The 18,633-nt window shown below is 36.2% G+C and overlaps 1 protein-coding gene across 7 annotated transcripts in view; it reads right to left on the bottom strand.

Annotated features, from left to right (window-relative positions):
- The window catches only part of Stxbp4 (syntaxin binding protein 4), a 155,870-nt gene that overhangs the window by 105,530 nt on the left and 31,707 nt on the right, over positions 1-18,633 (bottom strand). For 4 of the 7 annotated variants that reach the window (XM_076936025.1, XM_076936029.1, XM_076936027.1 and 1 more), the window contains 5 exons: positions 18,500-18,578; positions 13,201-13,295; positions 8,577-8,673; positions 6,191-6,282; positions 1,464-1,497 (listed from right to left, as the gene is read on the bottom strand). In XM_076936025.1, the coding sequence (XP_076792140.1) occupies positions 1,464-1,497; positions 6,191-6,282; positions 8,577-8,673; positions 13,201-13,295; positions 18,500-18,578 (397 nt within the window). The remainder of the gene's footprint in view (positions 1-1,463; positions 1,498-6,190; positions 6,283-8,576; positions 8,674-13,200; positions 13,296-18,499; positions 18,579-18,633) is intronic. The other 3 variants (XM_034507119.2, XM_076936026.1, XM_076936030.1) reach the window with 1 other exon arrangement.

Raw genomic sequence — 18,633 nt, 5'->3', positions numbered from 1 at the left:
CATATATAAGTGGTTTGAAATGTTAAAAAATTGCATGAGTAATCTTTAAATGAAAGGATCAGATTTATTTTTACCAATAAATTAATAAATCACCCAGACTCTTCATTGCTAGAAACATGTAACTGATACCAATCTAAGCTTCCTATCAGAAAGACTATATACTCAAAGAAATCGGGCTGTGGTTTGGATGTGCTCGGATCTTACAGGATTCATGTTTTGGAGACTCGGTCCTCAGTGTGCAGTAATGAGGTGGAGGGTTTTTGGGAGGTGAAGCCTAGTGAAGCTCAATGCTTTTTGGCTTTTCAAAAAGTGTTTATTCTCACTAGGGCTTCTTCCTTGTGATGCCATCTGCCTATAGGCCTTCCTCAGAGGTCCATTCAGTAAACCTCTCCAATTCTGCCCTTTGACCTGTGACTGGAGAGCTAGAGGCTAGATTATACATAAGAATTCTAAATACAACGTTACACCAGGATATCATTATAGGTTTAGAGAGAATGGAAGAACTAACAAAGTGAAAAAGTGCTGAGTGTAAAGTATTGACTATAAGTTGAAAATAGCAATTGTAGGCACTAAAAATTATTGTGTTTGGATTCTATTAGATGCACTGTAAAGTGTTAGATATAAGTATAATTGTTGGAAACCAAAAAAAAAAAAATACATACTATGATAATAAGCCATTGACTTAAAAAGGAAAACACAAGAAAGTAATTGAGAGGCAGATATTCAGTATTTATATATAACTACCATTCAGTAGTTACATATACCTAACTATATTCTTATAACATATAAAATTAAAACCAGTGATAAGAAATAAAAAATCTTTCTAATAATATCACTAAGTATAACATATTTGGTAATTAAACTTACAGAAAATTTAAGATGCACATGTAATACATACTTTTCTCAAAACTAGAACCATGATAAAGTAGTCATTTAGTTCATAACCAACCATTTTATAAATTCAATACAATTCCAATAGAGTAAGTACCATAATATTTAATATCATGACAAAAATCACTTAAAATGTCATTTTTCAGATCAAAAGTAAGAAGCTAATAACACTCTTAGCTCATTAGTAACAATGCACACAGTATTAAGTAGATAAAAACTAAGGCACTAACAGAGAGAAACAAATGAATAGAAGAGAGACTCGGACAAAGAACACATCTACATACCTAGTGACAATCTCCTACTCAGAAAGTTTGGGCAACCACACTTGGGCTCTGCCAGCTTTTGTGTTTTAGTGTGATGTTGTGATTGGTTTTAATACTATTTGATTAATACAAAATTAATTACATGGGAACCTGCGCATGTCTGCCTGTAAGTCACTGAAGGTTCCTGCTCCCAGTTGGATTGGATTGGATTGGTGAAATAAAGAGTTGATGGTGGCCAATGGCTGGGCAGGGAGACACAGGCTGGACTTTTAGATTTCCTGGGCAAGGGAGGAGGAAGAGCAGACTCACCATGATGGGAAAACAGGGAGACTGGACTTGATTGCTGCAGGAGAGAAAATATCCAGCCATATAACAACCAGATAAATAGAGATGAATAAAACTTGATTTAATTGTTTTTAAGGATAGAAAGGAGTATAGTGTATGCATGGAATAAAGGAATCCAGGCCTTTACCTCAAATGTAGGAAACAAATATACAGAGATAAAAATAAGATTAAATTAAAAACAAAATTTAAAAAGGTCTATGCCAAGGCAAATATTCAGATTCTTTGAATGTAGTCTATAAGGAAATTCTGGGATTGTTTAGCCTGGTATGATAAATCAGAAACCTAAAAGTAGGCATGTATACAGTGAAGAGAAGGGAATTTATTTGAAATTAAACAGATAAATGAATAAATAGAGGCTTTTGATCAAATTGTAGGTTAGGAGCAGGGGATAAGGGGAAGGACCTAATCTCAGACAGATAATAAAAACTTATGTTAATTCAAGTTATAAAAAGAGGAAGGTGATATATATACGTATATATATGTACATATATATATGTACACACACATACACACATATATATATATGTGTATATATATATATATATATATATATATATATATATATCCATAGAGATATTAATCTCCTAGAAGGGAAAATTTAAGAAAACATAGATGAACAAATAACTTAGGCCTTGATCTTATGTAGGTCATGAGCAGAGGATGAGGAGAAGACCTTATCTCAGACAGATAATATTTGTTGAGATAGCTTTAATTGCTCTGAATTGTTTTAATTATCAAAATGCATGCAGTTATGAGTTTAATGGCTATAATATTAATATCCTCTGGGAGAGAAGTCAAGCTACTAAATCAAATCAATCTATACCTTTAATGATTTTGGGTTACTGGACTAAGGGCATGCTATTTTGGGAGAGAGGCTCTGTATTTGTGTTAACAGGAAAGAAGAGGCTTTGGACCCCTTCCAGAGTGATATGAATCAAAAATGACAGGGGAAGACCCCCTGAAGATTTTCACTACAGAAAAGAAAAATTCGAGAAAATAAAACAGGACAGATAACTTGATATGCTGATTCCTTAACATGGGAACAGCCCTGTAATTTGGCTTAGACATGAAAATGCTTCCAGCCAAAACTTCAGCTAAAATTAGACAATAAATCTTTCTGGTTGTGGAATCCTTAAGATTCATTGTGCCATCCTTCACATGGCATGAATGAAGATTTGTTATGATTGGTAATAACCAAGCAAATTAACTCATAAAAAGATAGTTGTCTTTCACCTGTTCAAATAAGGAACAAAATTTGTCCTTAACTGATCTGTGCACCTTGCACAATCTGTACAAATATCTTAATAGTACTAACATTTTGGCTGTAAGATTCATATATTACAGAATTCGTAACTCTGGCAAAATTCATCTGCGAGGACACTGAAATGACCTGCTGTTCCAGTCCCCTGCTTCATGATGCTATCCAGAGACTTGCCTAGAGAACAGCTTCAGGAATAGCTGCTGATTCCCGATGGCCTTGGTTCATCCAACCTTTCAGAGAGATCTCAGAACTTTAGTCAAATCCTGAGCTTTCTAAACATACAGAGACTGGATAACAGATGCTAAAACTAGCCTTCTTAAGTCTAACCAATTTTTCTAATTCCTTACCTCTCCCTAACCCTTTAAAGAATTTTTGTTGCCCCTATTCAGCGGGAAGAAGTTGTGAAGAGTCATCATCCCAATCCCTTGGGTTTGGGTGTCTGGTTATGGTTATTTTATAAATTATAGATAGGCTGTCATTTTAGCGGATAATTTAGAAATGGTCACAGTTTTGAACAGGGAGGAAATAGATGGGATGAATTGCTAAATTTATTATTAATCAAAACCTTGTGTAGCCATATCTTACACTGATAAAAATCTTTATAATACAATCTTGATACAAAATTGAAGTTATAATTTCTTACATTGGTACAGAATTTATATATTGATATAGATTTAAGGTTTTCATTGGTATAAATATTTGTATATTGATACAAGATTTGAAATGAATAGTTAACGCTTAGGCAATGTGCCAATACAACTCATTTAGGAATACAAGGCCTTGACCCAGTCCTTCTATAGCTGCTATTCCAAACAGTTTAGGATGATTAAATTACACAAGTTAAAGGCCAGATAGTAAACTCATGGATACATTAGATTCTGATTTATTTATAATAAAGTATTTTCAATAATACTCACATAGAAATAGCTAAGAGTGGTTAAGGTTTAATAGTTCAGATACACTTTATATAGATAGATAGGTTTCAAAAACATTGGAATTCCAAAAAATAATGTTGGGGTCCACACTAGCCCCACATTGGGGCGGCCAAAATAATGTTGGGGTCCACACTAGCCCCACGTTGGGGCGGCCAAAAACGTCGCAGCCCAGGCAAAATGTCGAGGCCCGGGCCAACCCACATTTGGGCGGCCACTGTATCCCAGCCCAAGCTGCCGCTCCGGTCCTCGGGTCGGGGTTCAGCAAGAGCGAGGGTGAGGGCAGACTCGAAGAATGGAGACCAGACAGGGTGTGATTCAATCCCGTTTATTCTTCAGTCTCTCTTCCTCTAAGTGTCTCCTTCTCTGTCTCCTCTGTCTGCTGTGTCTGATTCTGATCTGTTCTGTCTCTGCCTTTTATATGTCTTACTTCTAAGCCACACCTCTAAGTTACACCTTTAATCATGCCCTTAGGTCTTGTCTCTAACTCTGATCTCTATACTTCTAAGTCATACTCTTAAGTCACACACCTTTAATCTCACGCACCTTTAATCTCAAGGTATCTAAACCAAGATTATCGGAGTGTTCTCAGCTGTTGTAGGCTATTGTAATCCAAGTCTCATGTCAGGGTATATGGCTCAAGATGGCTGCAAAGCTGATAGCCGCTTTCTGCTAAAAGTCGGCCCCCAACAGAATATGACATTTAATATTAATTCATTATTAAAGATCATTTGGCTAGAGATATGTCTGCTCTCAACAGTACCCAATTCACAGCTCAAAGATACTGAACACTATAACCTCTATATGGAGTTGCTCCGGTTATGGCAAGGTAGCCACTGGACAAAAATTGCCCTAATTCATCTACAGACAAAAAATATGGTCCAAGAAAGGACATACAATATGGGACAGTCGACAGCTTAGCTCTGCCAGTCAGAGTAAGCTAGTCCTTCATAGTTCCTGCTTCATTTAAGGTCTGTCAGATGATCCTGAGCCAGATGGCTGAAGACAGATGCTCCAACATTTTGAAGAACAGGGGACTGTCCAGGTAGTCAGGTGTCTCTACAATTTGTTTAAATTTTGGAAGCCATGTTTTTGTGCTTCTTATATACCCAGGTAATATTTAATTTGTTCTCGGATTTCTGATGGGGTAAAAGACTAGCTATCGTCTCATAATCAAACTCAAGTTGTTTAACATTGAGGAAGATAATACAGATTTGAAAGGATGGTTTTCAGATGGTAATACAAGTTAAAATCAGAATGTAATTCAGGTATGGAATTGTAAACTCTTTTAGTCAGGATAGATGGTAGAATACTTCATCTAAATTGACAAATATGCTGGACCGGATTTAATTGTATATCATACTTTATAATTTACATAATTGTATAGTTGTGCTTAATTTATGTCTGAGAGAAAAGATTCTTCTTTATTGGGCAAAAATGGTGAAATGTTGGAGATTGGTTCTAATATTATTTGTTTCTTTTAAAAAGATTTATTTTATGTACATGATTACAATTATAGCTGTCTTCAGACACATCAGAAGAGGGTGTCAGATCCCATTACAGATGGTTGTGAGCCACCATGTGGTTGCTGGGAATTGAACTCAGGACACCTGAAAGAGCAGTGAGTGCCCTTCACCGCTGAGCCATCTCTCCAGCCCCGACTCTTATGGTTTTTGTATTAATACAAAATTAATTACATGTGAACCGGCATGTCTGCCTGTAAGACGCTGAAGGTCCCTGCCACCAGTTGGCTTTGATTGGTGAAATAAAGAGTTGATGGCAAGAGTTGATAAAATTATGAACCTTATTTTTGAGACCAGGTCTCTCACTGAATTCATTAAGGAAGCTCAATTGGCTAGCAAGGTACTAGAGCTCCTGTGTGCCCACTGAGAGATATGATTTAGGGATGTCCAAGTCCTACTTCATAAGTGAGTACTAGAGACCCAAGCTCAGGTCTCAATGCTTGTGTAGTATGTTGACTATTAAGTTATATCCCCAGCCCTTATTTGTATACTATGCTAAAAGAAATTCCCACTGTAGGGTGGGGGTAGGTGGCTAAGTGTGTAAACTACTTGATGCATAAGCCTAAGGACTGGAGTTCAATCCCTAGAACGCAGGTAAACTATCAGTCAGGATGATGTCACTGGGCAGAGAGAGACAGGTAGGTCTTTGGGGCTAGTTGGCCAGCTAGCCTAGCCTACTAGAACTCAAGGCCAATGGGAGAAATCGTCTGAACAAACCCGTAGTTACCTTCTGAGGAAAGAACCAAGGTTGATCTCTGGCTTCCACACATATGTACACATATGTGCATGTATACCTGAATTCACATGTACATCCACACTTACAAGTACACACATCCACATAAGTAATAACTACATAATTTAAAATAAATTAATAAAAACCATTGGGAACTAGAGAAAGGGCATCATATATGGCCTACAACACTTAAGACTTGTGCCCTACATTCAATCAAAACAGCTGTAGAATGTACACTCTACCTGTGAGTCTAAGATGGTAGGAATTTCATGGACACCAACATTTACTTCATCCAACTGCAAGGAAAACAAATTTCTGGCAACCTGGACGAAATCTAAAATTAATACATTTTGGTAAGAACATAGCATTTAATTTCATAGAAACAACTATTACTTTCTTCATTGAGAAGTTGAAATTATGAGCTTCAGCTTACCTTACACAAATTATCCCAAAACAGTATTGACCAAAGTGAGAGGTAAATATTATATAAATAATACAGAAGCCATTTTATCTTACTTCAGTTAGAATAACTGTCACATAATTCAGTTAAGACATAAAAAAGCAAACACATATCACAGACATCTAATTCTTAATTCTCACATTATGCATTCAATGTTTCTGGAAAAATAAAAGACATTATGACCTGGCTTTACAGGCTGAAGGAATCTAAAGGTCGATAACAAGAGCAGCAGCCAATGTTCATGTAACTGTACATGTCCACTAATGTTCATGTAAATGTGCTTAGTGAACATCCTCACACCATTCCTCAGCATCCTTTGAGGCAGGTCCTTCTACTCTACAGATGAGCAAATCAGACCCGAGACAGGCTTTCTTACACTTACGAGGCCACTTAGCAAGTTAAGTACAGAACAGTTTGTAACTTCCAGACAGTAATGGTCTATTCATCGGTGTATCCTCAACAAGTTGTAATTGCAGCTATTACATTATGATCTCAAAGGGTTCTTATAAATACTCTCTGTTTGACTTTACACATTGCTGCTCTTATTTCATGGGCACATTATCCTTTCTTGTCTTTCTAAGAATATTAGGTTATCTAAAGTTATCTCTGCTGTCATCATCACTTTTCCTTTTCTCTGTTTGTCTGATGTTTTGGGGCTCCATATTTTATGTGATTTTATCAAATTTCCAGAAGCCTTTGATTTTGAGTTTATATTTAACAATTAATAAGGCACTAAAAAGTTGGTTGGGAATTTTATCTGCATAATTTGCTTTGTCAACTAGCAGGGATATTTTACTGTAGGAAAGCAATCTGGTGGCCTGCTGACATTTTCTTGTTGTTGTTGAGATTCTCCAGAGACCCCTTAAATCCCCTGCTATAATTCTAAACACGGAGGCAAGTGTCAGGGAGTACCTTCATACGTGTTTTGAGTAGTAACTCAACACAGACTTCCCCAAGTTCCTTTGCTTATAGTAAGTATTATTCCACAATATCTCTGGTTTAATTTCTCAGTGTAATATACTTCCTCCCCCCTGGAATAATAGATGCTATACTGAGAAAGACAGAAAAGGGCCTGGATAAATATCCGTACCACACGTTTCTAAGAACTCTGATTTCAGTGTGCAGCCTAAAGCAGCTTATAGTCACACCTGTACGTCACAGCAGCTTGCCCTCCCTGTGAATCTTCCATCTTCAGATGCCTGGGTTCACCTGACTCTGCACCCTGGGGTATTTTATTTACTGCTCTTTCTGCCCCCATCTTCTGTCCTTATAAATTGTGTGTGTGTGTGTGGGGGGGGTCGTTGTTGTGGTGGTGGTGGTGGTAGTATGTATATCTGTTTCCTGTTACTAGTATTTGGGGGGTGATTTTCAAGAGGCAATAGAATCCCATATATCTGTTTTTCCTCATTTCAAAAATATAAGGTTAATTTATTTCAATAGAGATGTTTAAAAATAATACAATGTAGCATTTATTAAATGTACTATAGAACAAATGCTATGAAGGCTAAAGAGAAACCATTATATTCAAACTTTCTGTGTAGTAGAATAGACAGATATGAGACAGGTTTTAGAAAATAACTTAGTGACAGATATGGAACTTTAAAACCACGTGTGTCAGGGGTGGGATTTATCCTATTTAAAAAAAAAAGAAATTTCTACATTTCAAAGTATAAATACATATTCATAAAAGCTGTAATAAATATAGATTTGTAATAACAGCTACTCAGAAACCATTAATACGCCAAGAGTAGAAACCTTGGTGCATTATGCCATCTCTAAGAATAAATAATTATGCAGTATGACAAAAACTTCCTGTTTCACTAGCCAAAAAAATAAGTAGATGTAATCTCCATAGTAGTGAAATTAAAATTCCTGTATTTTGTATTATCTTTTGCATTATTAAAGCAATGTTTATATAATAAGAAATAAAGCATGCAAAGAGATGCAAAGAGAGTGGGATGGACTAATGATATTTGGAGCTGATGGGTTCTGATAACAGGTCTCCCTTCTGCTGACCCAGCCAGGTTAGTAGCAATGGCCATTTTTAAAGTACCAACTAAGGAATCTGAAGTAGCATCGTATAAGTTTTCATTTCCCTCCTACAAAACTAGCCCTCAATAAAAATAGGTCACAACATCCACCACAACATGATGCACTTAAGACATTACCTCCAAAAGACACAGTCCCCTTTGAGTCGGCCTGGACTTGCTGTCTCAGGGCTTCATGTTGTTCCTTTGTTGGCTGTATACCGAGGTAATTGAGAGCCTAGAAGAAAATGAACTTCTGTGAGGCAGCTTCCAAACCTCTGGGGTAAAACTTTTCACTACAACTATATTTCACAATGCAGTAGAAAACAAAATCAACACGGGGAACTGTGACCAGAATTAGATTCCGTGGAAAGTCTGTTGACTGTAGATTAACTACCTATAAAAAATTACATTCTTGAGTCTTCCACTTGCCCCCAACCCTCACCCTTACCATGGCAAACACCCTGGCTAATGCCAGATTTACAAACATGGCTATAGGACCAGAAACAAAATTATTTCTAACCTATGTGATTTTGCAGAAGAAAAAAAAAGATAAAAATTTACTGAAATCAAATTTATATATAACACTCAAAAAATAAAAAAGAAATATGAAAAGTACTTGGTTGTTATCTTGAGAGTAGAAGTGAAATTGATAGAATTGGGTTAAATGGAAAATATTCTTAATTTTGGCTGGTTTAGGGTTACATTTCTCTGTCAGGCTTTTTTTTTTTTTTTTTTTTTTTTAAGGTGAAGTCACTTCTGCCTTTCAACCAGAAATGAAGATGCCCCTGCTTGTATTCCATTGTCCTTCCCACGTTCTTTATCCTTAGACAGAACACTCATGATTTTCAGCCAAAAGACATTTGAAGCCCACTTTTCCCCCTTGATGAGGTCTTGGGGCTATGAGCTGCTCAATGCGGAAGTGATGGAGACCATGCAGGAAGTCTCCTGTCAGAAGAACAACAAGCCCTTCTTTCCCTTGCCTTAGTAAAAGGAGTGAAAGGAAAGAGAAGAGATGATCAGCCACCTTGGCTCACAAGGAACCTCAACAATGTTGGTGAACAGATACAAGGAACCTTAATAACGATGATGAGATACAGTCTACAAGGACTTAATAATGATTGTGGAATAGACAGTCTACAAAAGGCTGGAATGTGGTTCTCTGATACTTGGAGCCTCTGTGCTTCTCCTGGTTATTTCTTTCGGGGCTTCTTAATGGTAAGAGCATCAAGTTTCCAATAGAAACCACAGCTGTTTGGGAGTCTCTGCCCCAAAGTAATTTTAATGCACAAGAGCTATCTGAGAGGCCTATTAGTGGATTGCAGCAAGAGAACATGGTGTCAGTCATATTAAAGTTAAAGAAAATTTATTAAAGGTATTCTTGACAAATATCTTCTCCATTTGGAACATGTTCAAATCGCACTCCTTAAACCAAATATGTATTTGGTGCTTACTACTGGTCAAGCATGTAACTCGGTGCAATGTTATCAACAAACTATATATAGTCTCTAGCCTCAAAATTCATATGATGAGAATAACGTGTAAATACTTTTAAGTACAATATTTTATTTAATGCAAGTGTATAGAGAACACACTATTACCAAAAGCATTTGTTATCATAGGGGCACACTGGAAGGAAACAGTGGAAGGAATCAAGAAGAAGGCAGAGAGTATCAGGGATGAGGTTTAGGTGTGTTTAAAGTTGGTCTAATACCATCTGGCTACCCTATCACAGCTGTAAGTACTTTCTACGTAACATTCAAGAATGATTTGTAGCTTTTGTGTGTGTGTACTCTTTTCATCCTGAAAAAGTTACAAATATATTTTTTTTTTTTTTAAAGTATACAAAGAACACCGAAGTTCCTGGCTATCATAACCATTCAATGATATTTGTTTAAAATCTACACATATTTTTAAAAAACGAGACTACAGATTGAGTTGAATGCTTCTTCTATTCTTCACAGTAAATGCCATCCTGAGGTCATTATATTCTGTCTATTTATTTAATGTTACTTAGTATCTAAGTACATGTACCCTAAATAATTTTCACTTGCACATTTAAAATGTTACACAAATAGTGTAATCTAAAGGAATAACTACAAATTAATTCTACAGTTGTACAGTATTGCCTACATATGTAGTTCTCTTATGGTATTTCATTGAACAGATATATAATTTATCATCCATTCTCTGATTGATAGACATTTATAACTGCCTCACCATTCTTTGCTATAAAGCATTACACATATCTTTTTTAACAGATGCACATAAATTCTTCTACTGAGTATGCACACAGACGGAGAAACTGAGCCCCAGGACGTATTATCAACTCTACTACTGCTGAACTGTTCTTCAACAACATGTACTCAGGTACACGTGCCACAACATACAAACCCCCCTCGCTTTCTAAATTCTTAACAGAATTTGTTGTTTTCACTTCTTCATTTTGTCATGATTTCAGAAATGAAATGTTGTTAATCTGAATTCCTCTAGTTATAAGTGAAATGAGACATCTTTGGTATGTTTGCTAGCAAAAACTGGATCATAAGTTGTTAGAGAGATATTTAAATGTTGGGACATAGAGTTTCAGGATCTAAGCTTTAGTCCTGGATGGGAATCTGGATATGGTTTTCACTACTGACACCCAGCATGGTAGATACTGCCAAATATCTTTGGTGGAGGAAAAGTATACTCCTGACCTTGAGAACCACTACTCTGTGGATAATCAATTCTCTATTCCAGAAATTTTTCCTCTGAATATGATGTCTGTGTATAAACTTATACTTATTACATATTTTTGTACAAATTAAGGTCTACTCTATTTAGTGTTGTTTCAAAGTTATCTATATATACAATCCATCACAGCTTACCATGTTGTCTGTTTCCCATTTCTTGTATGCTTTTTACGATTGTTCTAACAGTGCACTGTTAACTGAGCCAGCCTTCTGAAGTTGCCCCTTCTATTACTATTAGGTCATATCATATCCCCATTGCCTAGTCATCCTTGTACAACACGGGCCATTGGCCACTCCCTCTTCTAAAATGAATCCTACGTGCACACAGATTCTCTGCTTATTTGGGTTTTCTTTACTGAAGGCTTCTCTGAGAAGTAAAACTCAATGTTTCCTCTTGTTGAACTGTCTTTTGTTAAGGATGCTTCTTCCTGAAAACTAGTGACGGATGAGAAAGATGTATGTTCTCTTCTATGTGGCAAAAAATGGATTATGTAGGTAGGTACTATGGGTGAAGAAATACTCAATCTCATCCATAATCAGACAGAAAACGAGTATAAAGCAGTACAACATGACAGCTAGTCCTACAAATATGTAAAACATGGCAGTATTTGCCCGAACTACCATAGTCAGGAAATTCTTGGGAAAGAGGTAGATTGGATATCATTTAGGCAATAGTAAGATTTAAATCGCTGACGAGACTGGCACTACTTGGAACTAAGGGAAGATAGGAATAATTATGGTGTTTATGCTAGGCGATTTCATATTCTTCTATAAACATGAAAGTCAGTGTCTACAAATCTCATGAGAAGGCAGAGGGTTAAGTTCTGACACTGTATCCAGATGTCGTATAATCTCAGCTAATGGGTAATTTTATCAAGTTTAACGTACTTTCCCCTTTAGTCTTTGTGTTTTAATCATCTTCTGTTTTTGGACACGATGCTCTCAGGACCCTAGGATTATCTGTTAGTACCTTAGTGTACTGCCATAATCTCTTTAAATTTCATGTGGACCTGATTATTTTGTTCTTTATGATTTAGTAATCCTTTATTTTTTAAAAAAATAATGAACAATACTGCATACTGCTTCACTGCACTTACTGCTACAGTATATGAAGGCTAGTGTACTTTGTCATAATTTGTGACAGTTTTTAAGATATCATATATTTCTTTGTGTGTATGTGTACACATACACATCTATCTTTGGATGGAAACCAGAGGACAATATCAACGGTTATTCTTCAGTAACCTTACCTCCCATCCTGGTTCTTGAGACAGGATATCTCATTAGCTTAGAGCTGGCCCAAATAGGTTAAGTTAGTTTCTTAGTTACAGTTTTTATTGCTATGTATTATGAACACCATGACCAAAAGCAGCTCAGGAAGAAAGACTTTATTCCAGTTTACAATCCTTGGGTCACACACTATCACTGAGGGAAGTCAGGGCATGAATTCCAGACAGAAGCTGAAAGGAGGAACTGAAACAGAGGCCATGAAGGGTGCTGCTTACTGACTTGCTGCCCATGGCTTGCTTGGTGGCTCTCTTATACAACCCAGGACCAATTACCTAGGGTTGGCAGTATCCACTGTAGGCTGGGTCCTCCCATATCAATCCTTAATCAAGAAAATGCCTTACAAACTTGCAATACAACTAAGCGGCCAGTAAGACCCAGGGACCTGTTTATCTGTGCTTTCACAGGAATCTGTCTTTTCAAATGTCAGTTCTGCAGGACTGATGTAAGCTTCTCATGTTTACATGGCAAGCACTGTTACCCACTGAGCTATCACTCTAGCCAAAGAGAAAGAAACTAATTTCCATGTCAGTTTAGTAACCAAAGATTTTATTTGTTTTATCCTAGTGAAGTACTATGAACTTCCAAATCTAAATGTTATTAAATAACTGAAATCCAAACTGTCACTCTCTTAATTAAATAAGCTACTTGAAGAAACCTATGATTGTACAATGTCCTCCTCTCCAAGAACAAGGCAGTTCTTTCCTGCTGTCTTGTGAAGAAAATGATTTTAAGGGATTTACCATTTCCAGTTTCTCTGCCTTGAGGCGAACAGAAGGATTTAGGGAAATCTTTCCTTGTGGTCCAGAATCATCATCAGTCCAGGCTGGAGCAATGTCTAGGAGACGACAGGGTGCACATTAACTGGAAATCTAATTGGAATAGAACTTTTCATTTGACAAGATGTGTTCTGGGCTCCTGCTGTTCAAAAATAATTCTGGTTAAACAGTTGGCAGGTCTTACTTTTGTTTTTATGAATTTTTCCCCTGTAAATCAGCTTTACTTGAGCTTTGAAGAATATAATGTGCAGCATAGTCAATTTTGCATTATGAAGTCTCATGGAAACATTAACTTAAAGACAGATACCCAGCCATTATGAGCCTTATCACAATGCCCTAGTAACTGTAAGATAAAACCTCTCTGTGCGAGCAAGTAAAATCATATTGGACAGTCAAAGACCATGGTATTTCGTTGACTGGAAAAGACAGTACTGTTTCAGGAACTGTGGAAGTGTTCTAGAAAAACTGTAAGTGCAACTTCTAACACTTATGTACAAAAGGACAATGTGGACGTGTAACTCTCTGAGCTAAAAATCTTGTTCCATCTTATACAAGGACTGAATTTATAGCAGTACAAATGGACTTTTAAGAGTTAAAGGAAATCCACTCTGCATCACATCTCTGTATGTTTTCAATGCGCTTAATTGTGTGTGGATACGCTTTTTTTTTTTCTGTTCGCAGGAATGTGAAATTAGGTGCCACCAGAGGCCAGCCCTTGAGAAACGATTTAATATGCCATGGTTTTAAAGACAAATTCCTACAATTTATGTCAATCCTTCCTATCTAAATTGTCACTATTCTAAATACACTCTTAAAGGGTATTTTACCAGTTCTACATAGAAACAAGAGGAAGAGAAAAAACTTTTTGAAATGTCACATCTTTATGCAGTGTTTTAATTTTTTTTTAATTTCTCAGAGCATCTGTCTCTAAGTACAAAATGATTTGCATTCTCTTTCTTAAGAACATAAGAAGCACATATGAAAATAAAGAGTCTTCCTCTAAACCTTTAACACATCCTCAACAGTCTATGCAAAACCTTTAATATAGCTTATAGGTGTTAAGAGTATATATATAAAAAAAATTGTCACTGACTTTTAGCTCCAAATAGAATTAAGCCTCAAGAAGGGTTGATCTTAGTGTGACAGAATTTTTACAGTTCTGGTAATAGCAAGAAAGACTCTTGTTATCATGACATCTAGTTGTTGTCCGTGAGGTTAAAAACTATTAAATCTCTATTTTTACATCTCTATTTTTTTACCTGTAGGCAGATAGTGAATGAATTAGACTTGATTTCATTAATCTTCATAATAGCAAAAATGACATCAGTATTATTATTCTCATGCCTCAAACCAGGGTGTGACAAAGTAAAGAAACTGGCCCAGGTGGCACAGCTAGACGATGACAATGTTATGGTTCTAGTCTCTGCTGACTCCAGAAACTCCAGTGTTGCTCTGAGTCCCTTTTTTCATCGCCAAATTCTCATCACAGTAGAAAGACTCAAACTGATATTTTATGGCAACTATAATGGCAAAAATCAGTGAAATCATGTAAAACAAAGACAAAACCCAAAAAGGAGACACTGTGAAAAAGAACAAGGAAGTGATGCAAAACTATCCCAACCCTCAGCTTAAGAGCAAGCACTGGGCCTTGACAAAGAGTGTTTTCTTGAGCCTGCTTTTCTCTACATGCTGACCCTTCAGGTTAATTCTTTAAGAGTGAGTGCACACAACACCAGTTCCTGCTGACAACTCAGAGTTGTGAAAGTCATAAAGACTCTACTTCAATTTCTAGTGCCCCCTCCCTGCCTCAACCTCCCATTTGCTCCTTGTTTGGGGGAAAGACTATCATTCTTGGATCCTCTATTTCTCTTCTTTTTAGAATGAGAAGAAACGAACGGCTTTGTCAGAATATGATCAACACCATAAAATTAATCCCATGAAGCCCTGGAAGGTACTTTTCCCATAGGCACTGTTTTAGTTTAAAACGACTGAGTGCAAAGAAATTAAGTCTTGTCACACCGGTAACATAATAACACCATTTCTTAGTCCCTCAGGAATGGCTTTTAGTTACAGTTCACTCATAAACTCCTATATTATTCACCCTACTGCAGCAGTAAGCAGTTCTGAGTTCTCAGATTAAATTTATATCATGGAGAGATAATTTTAAAATATATTCATGCTGATCTTAAAAATTCTAACCAATTTTACACTTGCAAATAAATTAGAAAGAGTAGAGCCATCTTATGTTTATTATAATTGAAGTTAATATTAAAACTTATTTACATTTTAAAAGTAAACACTGCAATGATTTGATGTGAACTATCCCAACTGGCTCATAACATAAAGACTAGGTCCATAGCTGCTGGTATTGGGGGAAGGTTACAAAATTATGGAAACTATGGGATGTGAGACTGAACTTGTGGATGAGGTAAGTTAAGAAAGCTGGGTCTTTGATGGTTTATACTCACTTCTCCTTTCAGTCTAATCTGTAGCCTGGTACAGTAACTCCGTGAAAAGCTTCATCATAGGCTCCCCCAGTCAGAGTTGCTTAGTCATTCCTTTCCCAGCATAATGGACTCGCTGTTTCCTCTGAAACAGTGAACCCAAATAATATCTTCTCCCCTAAATTGCCTTTGTTAGGTGACATTAATGAGAAAACTAACTTGCAAATACTGACTGATTAAAGGAGTCTAGACGGTGACACACTTAAGAGGCTAATATGGAGAAACTCTAACACGTGTCAGTTCTCTAGAGACAACTGTGAGGGTTTGCCACCTCCCTTCCTGTACAATACTCCATCCAGTAATATCTTGCCTACCATATGTATATAGAAATAAAAAGTGAGTTTGAGTTGATGCTGTTTCTATCCTAGAAAAATATTTTGTTAATATTTTAGTATTTTAATTTTATAAATGACTTACTCAAATATATTTTTCAATGGTTATTTTCCTATTCCAAAATCAAGGTTATTTTCTTAAAATGGCTGGTACAAGTATCCCTTTACTTACTATTATATAAGGTCTATCCTGCCATCAGACCTGCTGTGGAGTCTCTGGCACCTCACTTATCTAAGCTCTGAGCTCTGGCTCAGCTCATGGCGCTTCCTTGAATTAGGATGGTTTTCTGTCTGCTTCCTTTAAGACTTAGAGCATGTCTCATTTTTGAGAGGCTGATGTTTCTTAACTGCCCTTTGCATACTGGAGTCCTTTGCTCTACCCTAGTTTTAGAGGTTGAAGGAGGCCACAGAATTGACTCCAATGGAAGAAGCACTCACTTCTACTTGCAGTCCAGGCTCTTGTGTTGGAGTATTATCAGAAATATATCCTACCTAGCTTAAATTCAGTAATATGATAGTAATATGATTTTTTTTTTTTTTTTTTTTTGGTTTTTTTGAGACAGTGTTTCTCTGTGTAGTCCTGGCTGTCCTGGAACTCACTCTGTAGACCAGGCTGGCCTCGAGCTCAGAAATCTGCCTGCCTCTGCCTCCCAAGTGCTGGGATTAAAGGCGTGCGCCACCACTGCCCGGCAGTAATATGATTAATAATAAAAATACTGCTGAGCATACGCCATGTACCAATCATAATGCCAAGGGCTTGATACCCATTCTTTAATTGTAACGTCCCCTTGAAGCAGCCTTTCATGCTTACTGAGCTAAGAAAACAGGGTGAAGGATTAGAAACTCCCAGCCTGCTCCTGTGCTCTCCGGCACCACATGCACACCAAAGGCTGTTTCCACTGAGTATAGTTCCTCCCTCCCTCTCCCCTTAGTCGACATTGTACATGTCTTTACACTATTTGTGCACATTATAAAATGCAGGCATGTATGCTTACCTATGGAAATACATGTATATCTACATGTTTTCTGATTTGAGTAATGAGGATGTTAACTTCATGATTTATTTTACTATAATATTAACTCACAGAAAGATCCTAAATCTGTCTCAACTTCCTGCTGTGCTGTGTTTGTTGCTAACTTGATAATATTTAGCAAATGTACCCTAAATAAATAGCTAAGGGGAATACTTTGGTTGCTTTAAAAATTGAAAATGTATTACACACGTTATATAACTAATGATTCACAACATAATCAAGGACTAAAGACCCCAACTTTCATCATGGAGCAACCCTGACACCACATCTTAGACTGCTGCTTTCCTCATGTCTTTTTTTCTTTCCATGTGCGCTCCCAATTTAAAATAAAAACAGTCTATCAAGAGACTGGATGTTAATTATATGAAAGGAATACTAATTAATAGTATTTCCTAGAATTGCTAAATCTCAGTAATTAAAAGGTATATAATTTTGACTAAAAAATTACTAACCCACTGGAAAATACTTTTCCCAATCAGAGGAAACATGATGAACGCAGCATAGATTGCTGTTAAGTTGTTGGGGTTTTTGATGCTGGGGTCTGAATACAGGGCCTCATGCCTGGTAAGCGTATGCTCTCTCAGTGAACTATACCACTTGTTCATGTCTAGTAGCTATTTAATCCAAACCAGTTCTTCTTATTTTGTAATTCTTAGCAAAATTAATGGTATTAAAAATTAATACATGTGGGTTGCAATTTGAATTATAATTTAAGAATATGTAGTTAGCCTTTTAGTTATGTTAAATACAATTTCTAAAATATCTTTAACTTGTAGAGACAATTTCAGTGGTGGGATTATTTTTCTAGATATCTGAATCAATAAAACTTTATGGCTTGATAAAAATCCTTTTCTCTGTGTAGTTTAGATCATTTTGGTTTGATTTGATTATTTTTACATCACTAGGTCATTTTTGGGTTAATTCAAAAATAATATCAAAGGCAGGATGGATGTCCTTTCTAATTTATATCCATACATTATCTTTCAAAACAAATGAACAAACATTTTTTCTGAAGTTCTGTTCCATCTGTACTATGTTTTCAAAGATGTAGTTGTATATGCCATCAGTACTTCAGTAAAGAGAAAAGAACTCATATCTTGACTATTCATTACTACATTTACTTACTTGATTAAACAATTTGTTAATTATTATGGCTTCAGAGACATTTATTATAATGTACTTTTTAAAATTTCAACCCTTTGCTCAAAGAAAGTTCTGGCAAAAGCTAAAATTTAACAGAAAGCACCAAACAATACATTCATTTTGCTTTTTTATTCATTGAAAGAAAAAAAAGGCAAAATGTACCATCTTTAAGATCTATTAAGTTAGAGTATTAATTCATCATTGAAAAAGAGTAGTTGAAAAACAAACCAGGAATCAAATGTGAATTTACCTGGATGAGATGTATTTGCAGGGCTGTTGTCCAAAGAAGTAATTGGAGTATGTTCTGTTTTATTGTGTTCAGGTTTTGTCTGTGAAAAAAAAAATGAGAGAGTTGTTATGTAATTTTTTAAAGTAGGTCAAAGT

The sequence above is a fragment of the Arvicanthis niloticus genome, chromosome 6, assembly GCF_011762505.2.
Source record: "Arvicanthis niloticus isolate mArvNil1 chromosome 6, mArvNil1.pat.X, whole genome shotgun sequence".
In the NCBI taxonomy this organism is placed as follows: domain Eukaryota; kingdom Metazoa; phylum Chordata; class Mammalia; order Rodentia; family Muridae; genus Arvicanthis; species Arvicanthis niloticus.
Note: the sequence above shows the minus strand (reverse complement) of the source record. Positions and strands in the feature narration are given on the sequence as shown.